The sequence below is a fragment of the Ambystoma mexicanum genome, chromosome 5q (assembly GCF_040938575.1).
Source record: "Ambystoma mexicanum isolate Mex_15411 chromosome 5q, UKY_AmexF1_1, whole genome shotgun sequence".
In the NCBI taxonomy this organism is placed as follows: domain Eukaryota; kingdom Metazoa; phylum Chordata; class Amphibia; order Caudata; family Ambystomatidae; genus Ambystoma; species Ambystoma mexicanum.
This window is the reverse complement of record NC_090933.1, coordinates 923383043-923403075: the sequence shown is the minus strand read 5'-3', so window position 1 is coordinate 923403075 and position 20033 is coordinate 923383043. Positions and strand designations below refer to the sequence as shown.

General features: G+C 44.9%; 1 protein-coding gene across 1 annotated transcript in view; it reads right to left on the bottom strand.

The window, feature by feature from the left end:
• Positions 1-20033, bottom strand: part of SPAG1 (sperm associated antigen 1) — a 1725603-nt gene that overhangs the window by 1005273 nt on the left and 700297 nt on the right. Inside the window, exon 6 of the mRNA XM_069621435.1 lies at positions 13134-13246. Coding sequence (XP_069477536.1) covers positions 13134-13246 — 113 coding nt within the window. The remainder of the gene's footprint in view (positions 1-13133; positions 13247-20033) is intronic.

Below are 20033 nucleotides of genomic sequence, written 5' to 3'. Positions count from 1 at the left end.
CACAAAACATTAATCAGAGACTTGATTATGAAGCGGAGGCATCACGTTGCTGGCAATCCCGATTAAGCGATATTGCCAGACAAGAATCCAATGACAAAGCTGATCTAATGCTTGCTGTCATTGATTGCACAAAATGGATGCGCCATAACATGCCAACAAAGTACGATCTCACGGCCGATACAGCAAGCAGCTCAAATGGAAAAATGTCTGCTAGGAAGCCAATGCTAAAATCAAATGGGCCAAGTCACATAGCAAAAGAGCCCCCAAGTATTGGGAAAACTGCTACGCAAGCTGCACCAACCTCCTCAGGCCTGAACCCAACGACAACGAATCAAGTGTCATCAACGATCGAGCCGGCCACAAAAGAGGGAACAGATTCATCTAGTTCAGAGAAGACAATACAGGAGCAAGCGCCAATGTGCCCCGCAAAGACACCGGTTGATGACACCGAGAAAGCAAAATCAAAGGAAACCACAGACGTAAATATGACAGACTCCCAAGCAACGTCCGACCTAGGCCTGCAAGATTTGACCACCAAACTATCCTTTGGAATATTCTCAGTCAAGCAAAAACGATAAAGGTCGCGGACGACAAAAAAAAGCAACCAGGATCTAAAGCAAAAGTAAAAACTGGAAAAACGAGATTGGAACCGAAGGCAAAGAAACCACGAACCAACGAGGCAAAAAGATTCATAAGAAATCTCACAACCCCACCACCCCTCAGCATGTTCAATAGAGTACTGAAGAAGGGAAATACTTCAAACGAAACAAATAAAGACAACAAATTGAACATGGAGGTGCCAGCTCATACCAAGAGAACGAGAGAAGAGCAAAACGTGGAGGAAGACAGAGAGCGAATCGTTGATTGATCTCTGTGATCTATCCACATACTCTGTTGGTGATGACGAAGAGGAAGAAACAAGTGAAAAGCGGGACACGACAACTAGAGAAAGAAAAAATGTGCCCCAGTTGAGTGAGACGAAAGCCGGAAAGAAGGATCAAAACTCGCCTTCATCGGTTGGAAAAATGAGGACAAAGTTCATCAAAAGTCATGCACCGGTAGAGACTAACAAAGTAGTAAATAACGAAAATTGGTGGAAAGGAAACAATGGAAGCAATAAACAAACCTCACTTGCAAATCTAAATACAAAACAGACAATGGCTCAAAAAGCGAAATCTGTGGGACAAAATAACACAAGCTCTGAGCAATTTGTGAAATCTATAAAGACAAACAGCTGGAAAGTACAACTTGAGAACATTTTAAATGAACAAAATGACGTGAACTTAAACCGTCGAAATATAATCAAGCTTCTACATGGTATACCCAGCCTACGCACAGTCGAATCTGCCGACATAATAGTCGTTGAATACATGTCGGAAACACACCTGGACTGGGTCACCCTCCATCTCAAGTCAAAACTAATTGCCAAACAACTGATTGACGCCAAAGAAGACATGTTGTTTTTTGGCTTTGATGTACAATACTTAGACAAAGGTTCTTCACAGCAAAACAGATCAAACCCAAATCGACTCAAACAACAGAGCAATGAACAAAAATGCTCTGATTTAAGAGAGCAGTTGAGAGCTTCACCGGCGCCTGCCTCAAGAACCTCCTCAAACCCACGACGGATCTCTAAGACAAAAGAGAGGTGACCACTAGGATAACATCTCCGGACAGGCCGTTATCCATCGTTTGGCATCTTGGAACACAAGAGGATTCGCCCACTTGTTTAAGGAGAAATGGCCACAATTAGACGAATGGTTCCTTTTGTAAGAAACTTGGCTTACAAAAGGAACCAACAAGTGATGGATACACATTATTGTTTAATGAAGCTGGAAAGAACAAGCTTGGTCGTCCTTATGCTGGGCTAACCACTATGATTAAAAATAATGTAAAATGGACGTTTGTAAAGCTGTAAATCCGAACCTGTTCACTCAAGCAACCACGATAAAATTTCCGACGAGCAAGGATGGCCCTGAGCGTCACTTGTTGATCATCAACATATACTGGAATCCAGCTATGATCTCTCAAAACAATCTAATAGCTACTGTCACTGAATTAATTGATGAGTGCCTACTCACCAACAATGATCCAATGATAATAACATGTGGTGATCTAAATTACTCTTGGTTCGAGGAGCGAAACACATTCCACAAAACTAAGACCCCGACAAGTAACCAACAAATCGACAGAGGCGTCTGCTGGATGAAGGAAATGAAAATAAGAAATTGTTCTATGCTAAATGGATGCACGAATGGAGATATCCCAGCCGCTTCCACATGGCATTGTGGAACCAATACTAAAACACTTGACTACATTTGGGTATCTAGGAACCTAAAAAGCAAAATCAGCCACCTGACAACAGCAAAAACCACAAAAAGTGACCACGATGCTCTGGTGACGACGTGGAACGAGATGGTAATGCTGAGTCCTGAAGTCACATACAGGGAACCCATAACAACAAATTACTCAGGAGCAAGGCTGAGAATTAATACCAAACAACTGAATACGTTCACTGAAAAATACGTGACAAATCCCACATCGTCAGTAAACATCAATTATAGCCCGCTCCTGATGCAGTTTAGTGTGGAAACAAAAAATCAAAGGATACATCAAATATCCAACAAACATGCTTTCAGTGAAATTGTCTGCCAAGCGAAGAAACAACTGCGAAGTGACCTACTGAAGATAAAAAAGGGAAAAGGCAATGAAACTGCCATCGATATGAAAAAACGACGGCTGAAATACAAAAACTGGCTAAAAGCCTTTAATACGAAACGTGAACAGGAGCAAGCGGAAACCATGCTGCAGCTTGTCATGCGAAAAGACACGAGATTGCTATGGGAAATAATCAACACCGGCTCCGTAAAATCAACCCATGACATGGCAAATGGAGTAAATGATGCAGGATGGGTCGCCTATTATACCGCTGCCTTTAACGTACAGAGTATGAAATGCCTAATACCAGAGATTCCAAACACCTCCAACTGGCACATCATTGAAACAGCGGAAGACATAAAAGATGCCATTCAAAAACTAAACCACTCCAGAGCAGCCGGTCCGGATGGCATATCCAATGTAATGCTGAAAACAAACAGTGTTTTATGGGCACATCAAGACCTTACCTGAATCGTGGAACACGGCAATAGTCGTGCCCATTTTCAAAAAGGGCGACCGCAACAATCCGGCAAATTATCGTCCGATCACGCTGCTCGACACAATAGGTAAAGTGTTTGCTGCATTTCTGCAAAAGAAATGAGCATTCTGGGCCGAGCAGGCAAAGAAAATTGATAAACGCCAAACAGGATTTACCAAAGGGGTCGGCGTTGAAGTGAACTTGATAATTCTGAACACCATAAAACTAGAATCCATGAAGAAAGGCAAAAATGTATTCCTTGCCTTCATGGATTTGAAGCAAGCATTTGACACCATCAACCGCCAAAAACTATGGAGGAAATTACTATCATGGGCATGTCCTCTGGAAATACTGCAAACCCATAATGGCATTATATTCTAACACTTCCTTTTGTGTAAGATTAAACGCAAAAGGTGACCTATCGGATGTCATACTTACAAAGAGGGGAGTCAAACAAAGATGCCCATTGGCAGCTCTACTGTTCAAACTGTTTATATCAGATTTACCTAATGCCCTAATGGAGCCTAGGTCTTCCCCCCAAATATAAATGACCAGCATGTCTCTTGGGTCACATATGCCGACGACATTGTTCTGTTGGATACTACACAAATCGGGCTACAACGTTCACTAGATGCATTCCAAAAGTACTGTAACAACAATGATCTAATAATCAACACAAAGAAATCAAAGATCATGTCAATCAGCAGTGGATGTACACGAAGTAAAAAAATCTTTAGCTGGTTCCTAAACAACGAAAAAATAGAGGCTATAAATTCCATTCGATACTTAGGAGTACAATTTAACGTGTCAATACATGAATGGATCTGGACCCAAGAGCTTTTTTCACGTATAACAATGTTTGCCTTGCAAGGTCTGAAACTCCATGCAGCATATGGCAAATTCACGCTAAAACCGTTACTTTCCTTCTACTTACAGAAAGTTGTACCAGCCATAACATTCGGTAGTGAAGGTGGTTGGAACATACCAGTAGCCATCTGGTCGAAGTTAGAAGGCAAATTCTGGCGGACAGTATTACGATTACCTCAGAACCTTTCACCAACAGTGATTCGCTATGAACTGGCGATAGAGTCACTATACGGCACAGTGCTGTGGAAATCCATCTCTGCCTGGTGAAAAATGAGAATGGTTCCTGTAGCAGGTCCTTATGAAATTCTCCAAAATAAATCCTAACTCTGACACCCCAGATTTAATAAACGTGTGGGAACAAAAACTGCTCGAGATCATGCGAGCTGCAGACCTGTTGGAAGAGCTAGTTATAACAATGCCACAGTGAGCCAAAATAAAACGGAGACGCTGGAATTGGATTCAGAACGAAGAAAAACGAAAAAACCTGACTTCTATTCAAGAGCTGGGAACGTCGTCGCATGGCCTCGATGAAACGCCGAAATATTGGTGTAAATTTCCCTCACGACATCATCGTAACAAATTCATGAGGCTGCGTTTTAACCTTTATAAGACCAAAGCAGTCGTAATGATGAGGCGCGACCCTGAAACCATCAATAATCAATGCAGATATTGCAATAATGCAGTGGAAACAACCAAAGATTTGATAATCGAATGCCCAGCTACGAAAGTACAAAGGTCTTTACATTTAGCAAGCCTCGCTCCAATAGATAACAATTTAGAAGATTGGTGGAGCTACTTAATCACTGGAACAAATACACGGCTGACATGTGCGGTGATAAACTACATTGACTCCATACTGCCAGAAAGCTGATGAGGTTTGGACAGAACGTAAAAGCAAAAAGTGATGGACTGAAAAGTAAAGTAATGATGAAATTGAACAGTGTAATAAAAAAGTTTGTTTTTTTATAAATTAAACTAAAAATTACAATAAAAAAAATAAATAAAATACAAGAAGAATGTCTAGTATCTGGTGTTTGACACAATGACAGACAGCCCTGCCCGAAACTGGTATGAATGCAGTGGGGAGTGTTGAATTGCTGGGTACTTGTCCCAATACACATAACTTGTTGAGAGTGTCTGGAGAGAAGTGAATGGCCTGAATGCACTATGCACCTGATTGGCTGCCTGCCTGTATGAAGGCCCTTCTGACCGATTGGTTGCCCGAGTGTGACCCAGCAGAACGAATGGGAGATCAACTAGTATATCTGGGGGCCTCTCACTGCTAGAATTCATGTTCAGAAGCTGAAGTCCACTACGACGAGTAACTGGCGTAAACCTGAAGCTTAACCTTGAACCATGCTGGAAGAGAAGAATTGCCGTTGCTCTACTTCATCAATCTGAAAGCTGCTGTGTCTCCAAGGACTGACCCAGAGAGGATCTGGTAAGGCGCCCTCTTCCCGAGCTACGAAGAACCATAGTGCACCAGTTGATCTTTGCCAAAGCTCCCTGGTATTCAGACCTACGACAGGCTGCCGACCGGAGATGGGGACTGCCGCGGAATCCCAATGAGAAGCGCCCGGGCGGTTGTCCGCCATTGTCGTCGACCGCTGTCGCCAACCGGAGCCGCTGTGCTCCCGTTACCCAAGAACATTTGATCCAAGGACGCTCTCGTCTGCACCTCCGCCTGCCTTATCCCGCCGGAGAAGGCCAGGCCGTCGACGTGCCGAGGAGCATCCGCCAGTGGGTTTCCCGCCACCCAAAGACCACAGAGACGCCGACGACTTGGCGCCCTTGCTGGACCACAGTTCTTCAAACTCTTTGCAGTCCAGAACTATTGACATCGAGGTGCACCGCACGCCTCCCCTTGCAGGACGTTTACGCTTCCCCGTCGACGAGCACCGCTAGGAAAGAAGCTGCTACTTCACCCTGTTCTTCGCCGACCCGTGACACCTGCCTTAAAGGGAGGGCACTCAAGAAGGGCCGTCGATTTCCCGACGAGGAACGCTACAACGCCAAGTACTTTGGGGTTGCTGAACTAGTGGAAAGATTCTGGTGAACAATATATGGACTGGACTTGTGATATATCTTTATTCTACAGGTTGCCCAGGTGCGGGGGGATCTCCACACAGAACTGTGTCTCAATAACAGGGCCAGTATTCTGCCAATTGTTCTAACCAACTGCTTTCCTCTTATATCTATTGTTGGTTTCCTTTACAAACTGATTTGTGTGACATTTAACCGTACAGTTGATGCACTTTAAAGAGATATATTGTGTTACCATTTACAACCGTATATTTGCCATTATAGATAACTGAGTACAAAATGAGTTATCGTGATATTGTACATAACCTTGAATATTGATTGTATAAAGACTGTGGGGGTCATTACGAGGTTGAAGGTAATGGAGAAATGATGCCGGTAAGGGATTAACAGCACTGCATACTGCTCTGGGTTATTCCGACTCAACAACCCGGTATTAGCGCCACCGCTGATACCGTGCTCCCCTGTACCGGCATGCGCGCGGCCCTTTGGACCGGCAATACCGGGATGGCGCTAACAGGAGGACATGCAAATACCGCCATCATAAAGGAAGTAATACCATCATCGTGAACCACCCGCACACAGCAATGTTCAGTATTCCCAATTGTAACAGGTGCACACAATCAGCACAGGTGGAGGAAATGGAGTCTGGCCACACACACACACACACACACACACACACACACACACACACCCCCGCCCCCCCCCTTCCACACCAAAATGATTCCACTTGTGGTAGCAATACTGGGGCTGGAGGACATGCTTGCATTGCTACACCAGCAACAACAACAGACACCACAGAAGAGACGCAGGAGGAGAAGGAGGGTGAGACAGGCCCAGCTAGCCCCACCAGTGGTACCACACAGGCAGCCCCCAATCCCTCGCATCAGAGTCAGTCCATTCAACCTAACCCCTGAGCAGATCCACACCCTGTACCATCTGGACCGGGACACCATCACCACCATTGTGGACACGATACACGACGACACTGTCAGCCTGATTGAAATACGCACTGCCGTCCCCCCTCTACTGAACGTAGTGTCTGTGCTCTTCTTCCTGGCCACAGACACCTACCAGCACACAGTGGGGCACATGCATGGCATATCAGAACTCTTATTTTCTCACATGCTGAACCAAGTGCTGGATGCCCACCTGAAGCACTCAAGGAACTACATAACCCTACCACGAACTGCCCAGGAGATATTTGACACGAAAGTTGGCTGCCATGCACTGGCAGGCATGCCAAATTGTATTGGTGCACTTGACTGCACCCATGTAGAATTGGTGGTCGCACATGCCACGGAGGCGGTGTACCGCAATCGTAAGCTATATCACTCCATCAATGTACAGATGGTATGTGACTCCAGCAAGATCATCACACATTGTTGTGCCCGATTTCCCAGATCAACTCATGACTCATGACTCCATAATTAGCAGCGCTGATGGCGTTGATGAAGCACCTTGGGATCCTGTTGGAATTGAGTCCTTCGGCGTAGATGGTTCAGTCCTTGAGGGGACTTTTTCTCGACTCAAGGCATTGGATCGCTCTCAAGGAGACTTGGCCGCCGGGTCCGAAGACGGTTTTGTGCTTACGAGGTCTTTCGACCGTACCATGTCCTTTAGGTGTAGTCGAGGGGGGCAAGGCCACATTCTGGAAAACCTTTAGCATTCATAGTCTAAACTCTTCCCACTGGGCTGGTGAACTGATTTAGGCAAAGGACCCGTTCCGGTGAGGAACTTGAAGACGAGGAAGATGGCGATCTATGGCGCCGTTTCTTTCCATGTCTCAAGGTCGACAAGTGTGAACCACTTTGTCGCAAAAAGAACAAACGTTCCCTGTCACAAAGAGAAACCGTTCTCGACTCGTCCAAAGTTTTTTGTTTTGACGGGGTCGAGAGGGATTTTTGGGTCTTACCTGCCGCAAGCTTCACTCTATGCTCTCTCAGGCCTTTGGCCATCATGGATAGGCAGTCCTCGCACTCCGAAGATGGATGAGTCGACCCAGGCACCACAGGCAGATCCTGTGAGGGTCTGTCACGGACATCTTTGCACCGCAGTCACAGCATTTATTGGAGCCGGACCTTGGAGTGGATGACGCCGAAGACAAAGCCATTTCATGTTCAGGATTCGAAGAATGAAGAAATTATTGAAGAATAATCGAAGATATTCCTGTCAAGGAACGAGGCATACTGCATCCGAAGCGTAGTAAACGGAACTAAGGCCAACGGGCACTGCACATGCTACATGTACGTGCAGTAACATCGACATCCAGACGGAAGCCTCTGAGGGACATCGAGTCGACAGGCATCGACGCACATCGCCCGTTGCTGAAATTTATTTTCAGGAGGAGCAAAGCTGGATATTGGAAATATCAAAGATAAGGAATACGTGGGGGGACACAATCCATTTGAAATTAAGAAAGATTAAAGACAATATTACACAAAAAAGTGAAGCATTAAACACAATGAAAGAGGAGGAAAATATGTCCTTCAGAAGCCCATCAGTTGGAGGGCAAAGACATCTTCATGTTTAGGACTGTCAGAAACGGAAATGACAGATATTGTGAGCAAGGGCGATGTATGCAATTACGATCAAAGCCTGCCTACAATCACAAAATGTGTTAATCTCTCCTTCAAGAAGAACTGTGTCCCTACAGAACGGATTACTCCCCTCCTTAAAACACCTTAACTGGACCCCTTGTTGGCCAGCAACTACAGAACCATTACGAACCCACCATTCTTGCTAAAAAAAATCCTTGACAGAGTGGCGTGTGAGCAGGTTTGAGATCTGGTAGTCTGGGTTTAGACCAGGTTGTGGAATGGAGGTAGCACTATTAGACTTAAAACCCTCCACTTTTAAGTATATTGACAAAGTACAACTGGCCATACTCGTGCCACTGTATTTATCGGCTTTAGATTGACAGATAGCAAAGTGTCGCAAACTTCTCATTTGAAGCTGCAGCATGGGTTAAATCCTTCCTGTATGAGAGCCAGTTGAGAGTCTGCAGCGGGGATATGGAGGCCGACCCAGAACGCTTCCTCCATGTGGTGTCACAGGGGGCCTTGTCTTTCTCCATCCTTGTATAATATCTTTACTGTCCCTCTAGTCAATCTGCTTGAGGAGAGGGGAATTTGTTTTACTAACTGTACAGATGGCACCCAATGCTTAATTCCCCTCTCCAGAGCATACAGTTACGATGTCGTCATGATTTATGAGGCATACAAAGTGATTCAGACATGGATGATACAGAATTAATTGGCACTAAATGATGGAAAGACCGAATTAATCGTAGTGGGCTCCCTAAGCAGAATTCTAAAGCTGGACACAGTATTTCCACACATACAGCTGGCTGGTTACAGAATCTCGACCCAGCAGAAAGTTAAGACCATGGGAGTTATTTTAGATCACACTTTAAATATGTGGGCTCAGGTGAGTGACCTTATCTCTACCTTGGCTTACTATATCAAACTTCTGTCAGAGTTACGCCCTTTCTTGACGGAAAAAAGCTGTGCAACAGTGGCCAGAACCATCGCAGGCACCAAAATCGACGACTGTGGTAGTCTATTCGTTGTCAATAGCAAAGGAACTGCGCCAGGCTGCAAATTATACAGAACAGTGCGGTCAGAGCTGTGGTAGGTCTTAACAGAAGAGCGCATGTGCCCAAAGCCAGAAAAAAGGTTAATTGGCTGCCGATCGAGGTGAGAATTTCTTTTTGCCTACTGTCTATCACTTACAACTGCCTCTCTTGCAAGAGCCCCTCTTACCTTTTAGAACGTCTAAGAAAAAAGCCTGAGATTAGGTCTTTGAGATCTAACAAGGACAATCTCCTTGTGTTGCCCAGGACTAAGCTGACCATGGTCAGTAAAGCCGTGTTATTTGCAGCAGCTCCTACAGCTTGGAATCGATACCACCAGATCGATCTCAGGAAGATCGAACCCAAAGAACTGTTCAAACGGTGCTTGAAGACTTTCGCGTTCAGCTAATGTGTATCTAGAGAAACCATTGTTGTTACTGATGAGTGGTCACCTCAGGTATGTTTTGTCCATAGGCTTGTTTTTTGGGCACCCTTATGCCCTCGAGTCACTGGTGCGCAGTACTTATTTATAACCTAAACAAATGGACATTTTCCGATTTGGCTGTTGTAGTAAGTTCTGAGTGTAGTTCTGAATGCCATATAATTCGAACATCGATTAAAGAGGTGCACTCAGAAAAACAGGTGATGCTCATAAATCAACTGCTCACCTTTGTCAATGTCTAAAAATATACTTTAATCTTTGTGAGAAACCTGAAGGTGTCTCCCTAGTTAGTCCCCGGGATATGTCATCCAGGTGGCCAGGACACAGCCATCGCTATTGGATCCAGTTCTTGGGGGTGGACCAGTGAAGGAGGATCACCTGGATGTGGGGGTCCTTGGGTAGTGGGAGACCAATGGGCGAGATGCGGTATTCCCCTCCTTTCAGACCTTTTCCCCCCTCATACCACATAGGATATTCCAAAACACTGCCCCCCCTTCCAGACACAAACACTTTCGCACAACATGGAAGACAACGGACTAACACCAGAGCCGTTTATCGGACATGTCCAAGTACAGGGGTCAGGCAAAGTCAGGCAATTGACCAGAATCACACACACACCCGACAGCCCTTTCCCTTCCCCACGGGTATAAAAGGTGGAGCACCAGTGCACAAAATGAGCATGGCAGACCGCACGACGTGAGAGCTAACTCAGCATGGCAGTTCAAGAGGAGGACGGAAGACCGCGAATACCGAAAGGGTGACAAGGAAAAGGTAGTAACCTTGCCCTTTACGATCAAGGCCTATGAAACCTCTGCAGATGGAAACATAAGGCCTCGAACAATAACCAGCGTGTGTTGCAGCAGATGTCTACAGTATGCAAGACCCTCCTCCGCTGATAAGCAAGCAAGGGAAGGACGCTGGTCCCAGTGGTAGCACCTTGACTACAAGGATAAAGAAAGGCAAGCAGTTCATCACAGCCGATGAGTCGAGGGGAGAATCGATAAGAAACCAAACTGTGTTGAACGAAAAGTAGCCAACGGCTAATTTGAACTTCGAAAGACTTAAAGATACAATTGAGGAAAGAGGGAAAACCAGCAACAGAGAAGTCGGGAAGAGGCAAAAAGAGGTCAAAGTGGTCATATAAAGGGGTCTTGTAAAATCCTCTGTGCCATCGAAAGTCTCCGACCTACAGATGATTGAGAGGCAAAGGGAAATGAATCCCGTTTGGGGAAATGAGCGCATGAATAGTGTATTGTAAGAGTTGGCGAGAGTGAACCCAGAAGAGGGAAGCCGACAATTGGGAACAAAGCCCAAATTGCTGTTTAAAAAGACATTAAGATTTGGGAAGCAAGAAGGGTTGCAAGACAAGGGGAAGGGACGCCCCCCTTGTCATTTAGGATCCGAGCCCAGTCGAGAGAGATCCAGGGGTGAAAAGTCATCACCCAAAGTTCATTGAGAGAGGAACTGTTCAATTGATTGGTAGAATAATATAAGTGAGGGGGTCGGCGCCCGGAAGAGGGCGACCCAGGGGTGAAGCCATGACTCAACGTGAACTGTGTAACAGAACCTTTTGTTTGTTTGTTGGATACATCGGGCCTCGAAGGAAAGCCACTTTTTTATGCAAAGAGACTTTACCCTCAAAGAAACTGATAGCTGGAACAGAACTGTTGGCTCGTGCTGAGAAAGCCTGAGCGCGGACTGTGCTAGCTGGAATGGATCTGTCGGCTCATGCTGAGAAAGCTCGAGCGTGAGCTGTGCTCCAAAGTCTCACCTTGTCCCTTGCTAAAAACGTGGGGAAAGGAGACCTCAAGGCAATCACATCCCGACTTATTATTTGAACACTATTTCCTTTAATTTTGATACCCTACCCCACTCTTTCTGTAATTGGTTGTAAGGAATTGGATATAGGTTTTTCTTAGTATAGGCCCTTTTATTTTGACACAACGCCACTAGCACTGTCTTATTTTTCATTTGATGGTTGACGCTTGCTCCCATCTAAGATTTAGGTTTAGTTTAAGCATTTTCCACCCTGCATTTATTGCTCAATAAACACCCTTTAATTGTGATCACTTGTGTCTGTTTTTACTGTTGCCACCATGAGTTCCTTACATCTTGTATATATTTCACTGAACATTATGTCTGCATACATAATACACCACAGCACCAGTTAGTGATGGTGAAAAAGGTCTGACAGAGGGGGTCTGTTTATATTTCATTTAGGCTTTGACACATAAGTGCTTTGCAAAATATTGAAATCTAACGCAAAGCTTACATTATGGATTTCATAATATTCTGATCACTTGCTTTGCCAGAAGGGGATAAATCTGGCTGAAAGGTGTAAAGGACACTTGTTGACGTCAAATCCCAGTGGACTGGCTGACCAGATCATCCGAGGAACAATAAAAATGAATATGTCTAAATCGCACTATTTTGTTCACAGGGCTTTGTAACTGAGTTTGGGTCAGCAAGGAAAACAAAACAGTTTGATCTTACTCTTCATTACTCAGACATACCTATACAACTGAAATCCCCATTACTAGATAAATCACATAGCAGTAGCACATTCCCAGTGTTCATTCATAATGTATGGGTAGAGCGCTGCCATGAAAGAGTGAGGAGTCCCCTCTAGCTTTGTTGAAGAGTTAAGCTCCATTTATGCAGTGCAGCTACTTGCTACTGGTTCTTCTTGAATGGTACCCAGCAGGTAGACCTCACTGAACAAAACACATTCTGCTGATGAGGATTGAAATTGAACAGCTCATCCCGGAGTGGGTGAATTACAGAGGTCGAGCTGCAAGCAGTCAGAGATGTGCAATGAATTGCTGACACTGAGCTCTACAAATCATGGTCAACATGAAACCCAATCCCTGTGAATTGGAAACTCTGCTTTAAAGCTTTATGCCAGGGAGTTCTCCCTTTGCCACCTGAGTACTGGTAATCGATTCAGTGAAGGAGAGTTTTTCAAATATCCCAGGAATGTCAGATCCTTTTGAGTTTATGAAGTGGATACCATTCCCATGTTTAGCAAAATGAGTGATGTGAACTCAACCAAACAATGGATGTATGGTCTGTACCTGCAGTGTCTAGTCTCTTCTCAATTTTTGGCATCTTTGAGTTGATTATTCCTTTTGCTGATTTTTCATCACAATGTTCATCAATCTTGGAACATTCCTTTTCGACGTCAAACCTAAAAAAAAGAAGTATAATACATTATGGCATACAATTAAATTTAGGGGATGGCAAACCATCCCCAAATAAATATACTTCTTTGCTCAAAATATTGGTTATTAATACAATGGTTCCTAGTTACTTTACATATGGAATCTGCTTTCAAATTGAACCAGAAATGAACCATACAAAATATCCAAAAGAAAATGTAATCTTTTTTAAAAACAGATTAACACGTATTTTGGCGTTCAGTCCCTGGATTGATACATGTGCATCAAACTGAAAAGGGCACATCAAGGATTATATGACAGGGCTAGAGGCTTCATATTATGTACTTCACTTACTTTAGTGAGCACACCAAGCAGCAAGAACAGCTTAAACCAGAAAACATCATGTACAAAACCAAGCCAAATATAGTCCTTATAAATATGTGATCAAAACCACCAATGACAGTCAATCATGCAGCATAATGTCTTCATACTGACTGATCTGCTATGAGTAGCGAAGAAAGAGTAGGAGCAAAGTGGTTTCCCCTTGCTCTACGACTACCTATTTAAATTTGAAATGCAAACCTAGGGAAGGGCTGGAGGTCGTTGAGTTCCCCGATTAACTGTGCTGACCCTTTGATGGACAAGACACACCTGGAAGGGCTATCTTTCTTGTCCAAGTCTTAACAGCTCAGCAAAAAGGAGCAAGGTCATCAACAACGTTAGAAGCATTAACTTCAGGCAGCTCCATATAGCACAGTTTACCATGCAGTAGATTATTCGGAGGGAGTGGACTCTTTAGTATGGCAGCAAGCCTGCTGAGGATTTAGCACTGTCAAAGTAACCCTACTGCCGGATTTGACAGGTGGACATGCTGAACGAAAGGTTTTTCAGCATGTCTGGTAAAACCTCCCACAGACCTGTGCCTCTACCCTCACTGGTGTAGAGGCTCAAGCAATTAGGCAACTCTGTCGGGAGATTGGTTCCCGCAGTAGCAGAGTGTGGACCCTTGAAGCCCCCATGACTGTTGCTATGCGCAGGTGCCCAGGCAGTATTTCTTGCATTCTGCATGAGTGTCGCAGTTTATGTCTCCATTGCCATGACAGGGTTAGAAATTGAGGGGAGATGGGAGCTATTTAGCTCCTGCTTATAGCCAAGAAGAACCTGGTCACCTTAAAGCCAATAGTTACCAGCAGCTACATTTGAGTCCCCAAGCCAACTGATGCAGAACAAACACAATTATGCGAATTTAACTCTGTGCATTTGGAACAATCTAATTCGATATGTGTAGCGCTATGTACTAGCTCTTTGTTCCCCAGTGGTAGCTCCTAGTGAATGGTTACTGCTGTATACTGTGACAATTCACAGGTTCTCGCTGTTAGGCAGAATCCTGTGCAGTGCCCTTGGGGACCACTGCAAGAAGATTAAGACTACAGGAGTAAGCAGTAAACCCGATTGGTAGCAGTCGGCATATTATGCTTGAGCTAAAACATGGCGCTGATGCGCAGTGCATTCCGGGAGCGCTCAGAGCCATGATGGATATTTACTTCATGCTGCAGTGAAAAGCTGTACTTATTTTGCTGAGAGCTAGATTCACGATGCTGAAGAAAACATGCTTTCCAAACCTGGTATGCAGTCAAGGACATTTCTGCTGGGAAAGCTAACTTTGTTATGTCTTGTTATGAGCTATGGGACTGTTTTCCGTGGTGCTTGTTTTTAGAGGAGGGAAGCACTTTGCTCCTTGAGGTTACTGTCGGTTGACCCAGCTGGCAACCAACGGCTGCTCATCAATGTGCAAGTGCGTTGTCAAAAGGTTCGAGAAATTGCCACCTCTTTTTGAAGTGTGCATATATGCGGAACCCCTGAGCGGTCAGGTGAGACTTCAGCCGGAGGGGGGACGCTTCCGTCCGGCATAACTGTGGGCTGTTGTGCTCTCGGCCTGGCTGTTATCGGGGTCTTCCAGCCGCTTCTGGCGAGATGAGGAATCCAGTTATGCTCACAGTGATGTATTTTCTTTTGAATTCTCTGTTTCTTCTGTGATTTATTTCTATGTTATCACTGGTTGCTTCTAAGCTTTGAATAAATAACCATATAAGTGCTCATTATTTTCTAAGAGTGTGTGGTTGCAAGTTATTGCGTCTTCCTGCGTTCAAAGTATTGGCTCCGTAATTGCACTGGTGATTTATGACTGTCCGTGCACTCTGGGAGAGCAATACATTTTGGCGTCACGAACAGGATTCGAACCTGTGCGGGGATACCCCATTGGATTTCGATATTAGGCAATCTTTTTCCGTCTATGAGTACTGCAGATTTTGCCAGGAAACAGATTGCAAATGGAGAAATTTGACACGTGTTATAACCTATAATATAACACAAGACGATGTGTGCTACCTTATGACATGCAATGCAAAAGAAATTGGCAAATGCCAACAGCTCGATTTAACCAAACAGCAAAATCACACAGTGTTTGAGCAACAATTATGTTCGCGAGTGCCACACACATGTACCAGCATGAATAACACTATGTCTTGTAATCATACAGTGATAGCTGCCAGTCATTTGAATCATGTGAAACTTCCAACAGGATGGCTCTTTTCATGTGGCAACATCACATACACTTATATTCCAGCTAACATTTCCGGAGGTCCATGTGCCTTAACTCGATTAGGACTAATGATGTTTACTTTACACCTAGCAATAACTCGAGGCAAAAGGTCAACTTTCGAGTCTGTGGGTCTATCCCCCGATTGTGATTCACATGTGCATTTGCTATCAGAAGCTGAGGTTCTAGCATTAACCCTTTCATTAGTGGGAGTTTGGGGTTTAGCTGCTGGGGGTTACAAATCTTTGATCAAATTAGCATGTTTAGTAGTCAAAGGATTTAATCATACTTCTCGGGCATTAGAAGAGTTACTCCTTGATAGTAAAGTTATTAGACAAGCAACTTTACAAAACAGAGCTGCTGTTGATTATCTATTGCTAAAGCATAATTTAGGTTGTAACGCAGTTGAAGGATGGGGTTGTTTCAATCTAAGTGACCATTCACGATCCATTGAAAGTCATATTCGAGGTTTGAGGGATCTCATTTCTCAAGTGTCCCAAGGTCATACTGCGAATTGGTGGGATTGGTTATTTTCATGGATTCCTGATGTTGGGGGTTCACTACGTTACGCTTTTGCTTGTATTTGCATTACATTTGCCATCATAATAGCTTGTTGCTGTTGTATTCAATGCATTCCTAATTTACTTTTAATATTTTGTCGGTTTCAGAGACCGGCTCCTCTGCCACTGGGCTATGGAAGATAAATATCCAAGGGTGGAATTGTTATGCTGGAGCTAAAACATGGCGCTGGTGCGCAGTGCATTCCGGGAGGGCTCGGAACCATGATGGATATTTACTTCATGCCGCAGTGAAAAGCTGTACTCATTTTGCTGAGAGCTAGATTCACGATGCTGAAGAAAACATGCTTTCCAAACCTGGTATGCAGTCAAGGACATTTCTGCTGGGAAAGCTAACTTTGTTATGTCTTGTTATGAGCTATGGGACTGTTTTCCGTGGTGCTTGTTTTTAGAGGAGGGAGGCACTTTGCTCCTTGAGGTTACTGTCGGTTGACCCAGCTGGCAACCAACGGCTGCTCATCAATGCGCAAGTGCGTTGCCAGAAAAGTTCGAGAAATTGCTACCCCTTTTTGAAGTGTGCATATATGCGGAACCCCTGAGCGGTCATGTGAGACTTCAGCCGGAGGGGGGACGCTTCCGCCCGGCATACCTGTGGGCTGTTGTGCTCTTGACCTGGCTGTTATCGGGGTCTTCCAGCCGCTTCTGGCGAGATGAGGAATACAGTTACGCTGACAGTGATGTATTTTCTTTTGAATTCTCTGTTTCTTCTGTGATTTATTTCTATGTTATCACTGTTTGCTTCTAAGTTTTGAATAAATAGCCGTACAAGTGCTCATTATTTTCTAAGAGTGTGTGGTTGCAAGTTATTGCGTCTTCCTGTGTTCAAAGTATTGGCTCCGTAATTGCACTGGTGATTTAGGACTGTCCGTGCACTCTGGGAGAGCAATACACTGCACCACCCAGATTTACCTGGTAGCTGTGGCTGAGTAGTCAGACTTCCCTCAAGAAGAGTAGGGCAGTATACAGAGGATACACAATAGGGCTAAAAACACAGTAGAGCAAGCAAACACTGACCAGAGCTTTGTATCAAAAGTATATAATTATTTATTTAACACACTTTAAGAAATACACTAGCCCTATAAATCAAAGCAAGTTCAAAAACAGTCAGAAAAGTATACACACCTCCCTTAAGAATTATTAGACAAGTCTAAGTCAAAACAGCACTTTTTGTCAAAACAGAGGTGAGCGCGTAACTTAGATGGCACTCCAATAATTAAGTAAAATGGAGAGAAAAAGCCAGGTCATGAAAATAAAACAAGTCCCAACACTTTTAAAAGACCAAAACAAGTTAAAGAAGGCAGAGTCCACTGTAGAGCCAAAGTTCATAGGCCAGACCCACTTTAAATGGAGCAAGGTGAAATGTGCCCAAGATCACACAGTTGAGAAATGCATTAAAGTCTTTGTAAAAATGTTCAAGAGAGGTTGGGTTGGTTCTGAAGGTAAAGTTAGAGGGTCTGGGGCCAATCCAGTTGGAAAGCAAAGGATTTAAGGGTCACCTTAAGCAAACTGTAGAAAGGAAGGCCAGGTGGAACACAGTACCTTTAAAGTTGAGGAAGCTCCAGCGGTGGCAGTTGTTCCTGGCAGCGGGTGCAGTTTGTGGTTTCGACCAGGCGAAGAGAGGATCTCGTCGAGGAGGAAACTTGGAGTCGTTGCACTGCCCAGGGAAGAGACCAGCCGCGGAGTTCGTCGGTTAAAAGGGGCGTTCCTTTTATTCGCGGTCACAATGGTGAAGCTTGGCTATCCGGCCGCCGGGGTGCTTTGCATGGACGATTCGACCAAGAGACGTCCTGGAAGGCGAAAATGGCGAACTGGTTGATCCCACCAGCTCAGAGGAAGAAGACTCTTTCAGCAGAAGATCTTCTCGTGTCGTTGGGAAAGTGGTGAGGTCGTTGCAGCAGGGCTCCACCGGTGGCGTCGTCGTTGCAGATGACTCAGCTTCTCCCCTCTTCGGATGTCTTGGGTCCTGTGGTGACTTCTGAAGTTCCAGTCCCAAAAGCCCTGCTTTTATGCAGAAAAACCCCCATTCAACAGCCTAGCTGTCACTCATACATGCTAAGTGGTCAGCCGGGCGGCTCACCACTGGGCCAATCAGAAAAGAGTGCGGCTTGAGTTGCCAAAACAACGCAGACCAGGGTGCACATTCCCCCACCCACACATCCTGTGGAACCCAGACAGGGTGGCACCATTTGGAGGGCTTCTGTGGAGAAGCCTGCCAAAAAGTGGAACAAAGGGCCCGACCTTGGTTGGAGTTACAGAGACGGACATGAACGCCATTTTAGAAAAGAGTTCTGGCAAAAAGACCCAACCAGTGATTTTATATTAAATAAATAAACCAGCGGTATCTTTAAAATTGCACCAAAAAGTGGTGCATTTAAATCAATGGGAAAATCCCATAGGAAATATTCCAGTGGAATATTTTGCGTGGTAACCACTGCCACCAGCCAGAAGCTCGACAAGGGGGGACTGGACAGTGCCCCCTTGGAAACAGACCCAGGGGCAATCAAATTAACCCCTTCCAGTACTTCCACAATATGATGGTTTGTACTGGTTCTGTTCACAATTTTGGACTAGTAAAGTCAAAGATGACTTTACATGCCCTGGGAGACAGTAGTCAGTCCCAGGGTACGGAGTCTATGTTTGTGGGTCACTAGGACACCCCTGTGTTACTGCACGGAGGGTGCTGTGTAACACATACACAAAAACAGATGATACCCTATGGAGTAAAAAAAAACATAGCCCATAAGCACACAAAAAGTCAAAGACATACCTCAAATCATGCCTAAGAGTGGGAGGAAAAGAGTCTCACTCTTAGCAGGAGAAAAAAACAAACCCCAAAAATCCAGCAAAGCTGCTTGGGGACTCACTAGGTTTGGGAAATTAGCCTTATAAGAGAATTCTCCCTAACACTCGCTACTTCTCCTCAGAGAGGAGCTCTTCCCCTATGAGGCTAGGGAGGTGAGGATGCTACCAAGTAGTCCCCCTAGGGATGGTAATAAGCAGGAGGACTTTATAGGAAGAGGCTCCCCTCTGCAGGATATGGATTACCATTTCGGTATAAATCTCCCTAACCCTAATGGCTGAGAGACCAGAAAAAGTCTATACCCTGAAGGGACTGATTTACAATACCAGTGGGTCCTATCGTCATGCTGCTTGTTTTCTTCCTACCAAGTCTGACACAATCAGTACTAATATTGGAGGTAATATTGAATCCTGCCTGACAAGTACTGGGAAAAGGTGGCCACAAAGAATAAAGATGACCAAACTGAAACAAGGAACTTTCCATTACGCTGGGGAGGATCCAGCTTGGAAATAGAATGAGAGATGGAGGGCTCACAGAAGGGAGGACCAGGTGTACAGCCTGCAGAGCCCGGGACTTTCAAACCGGGAAAGGAGACCACTGGCAGCAAAAGGACGACTGCCCGCGAGAGGACATTGGAAGCAAGAGTCCTCAGTAAGCCGATGGAGAGCAGACCAAGGAATAAGAGGGAGGCGGTGGCGCACCCTCAAGGAGGTGGAACGGGTGGTCCAGCAACACAACCGAAACTGGCTACTCAGAAGACACAGAGAACCAAAGCGAAGCCATCAAACTTGAAGAAGGAAGCAAAGCACGCCTTCACTGGGAACGTCACAAACCAAGAC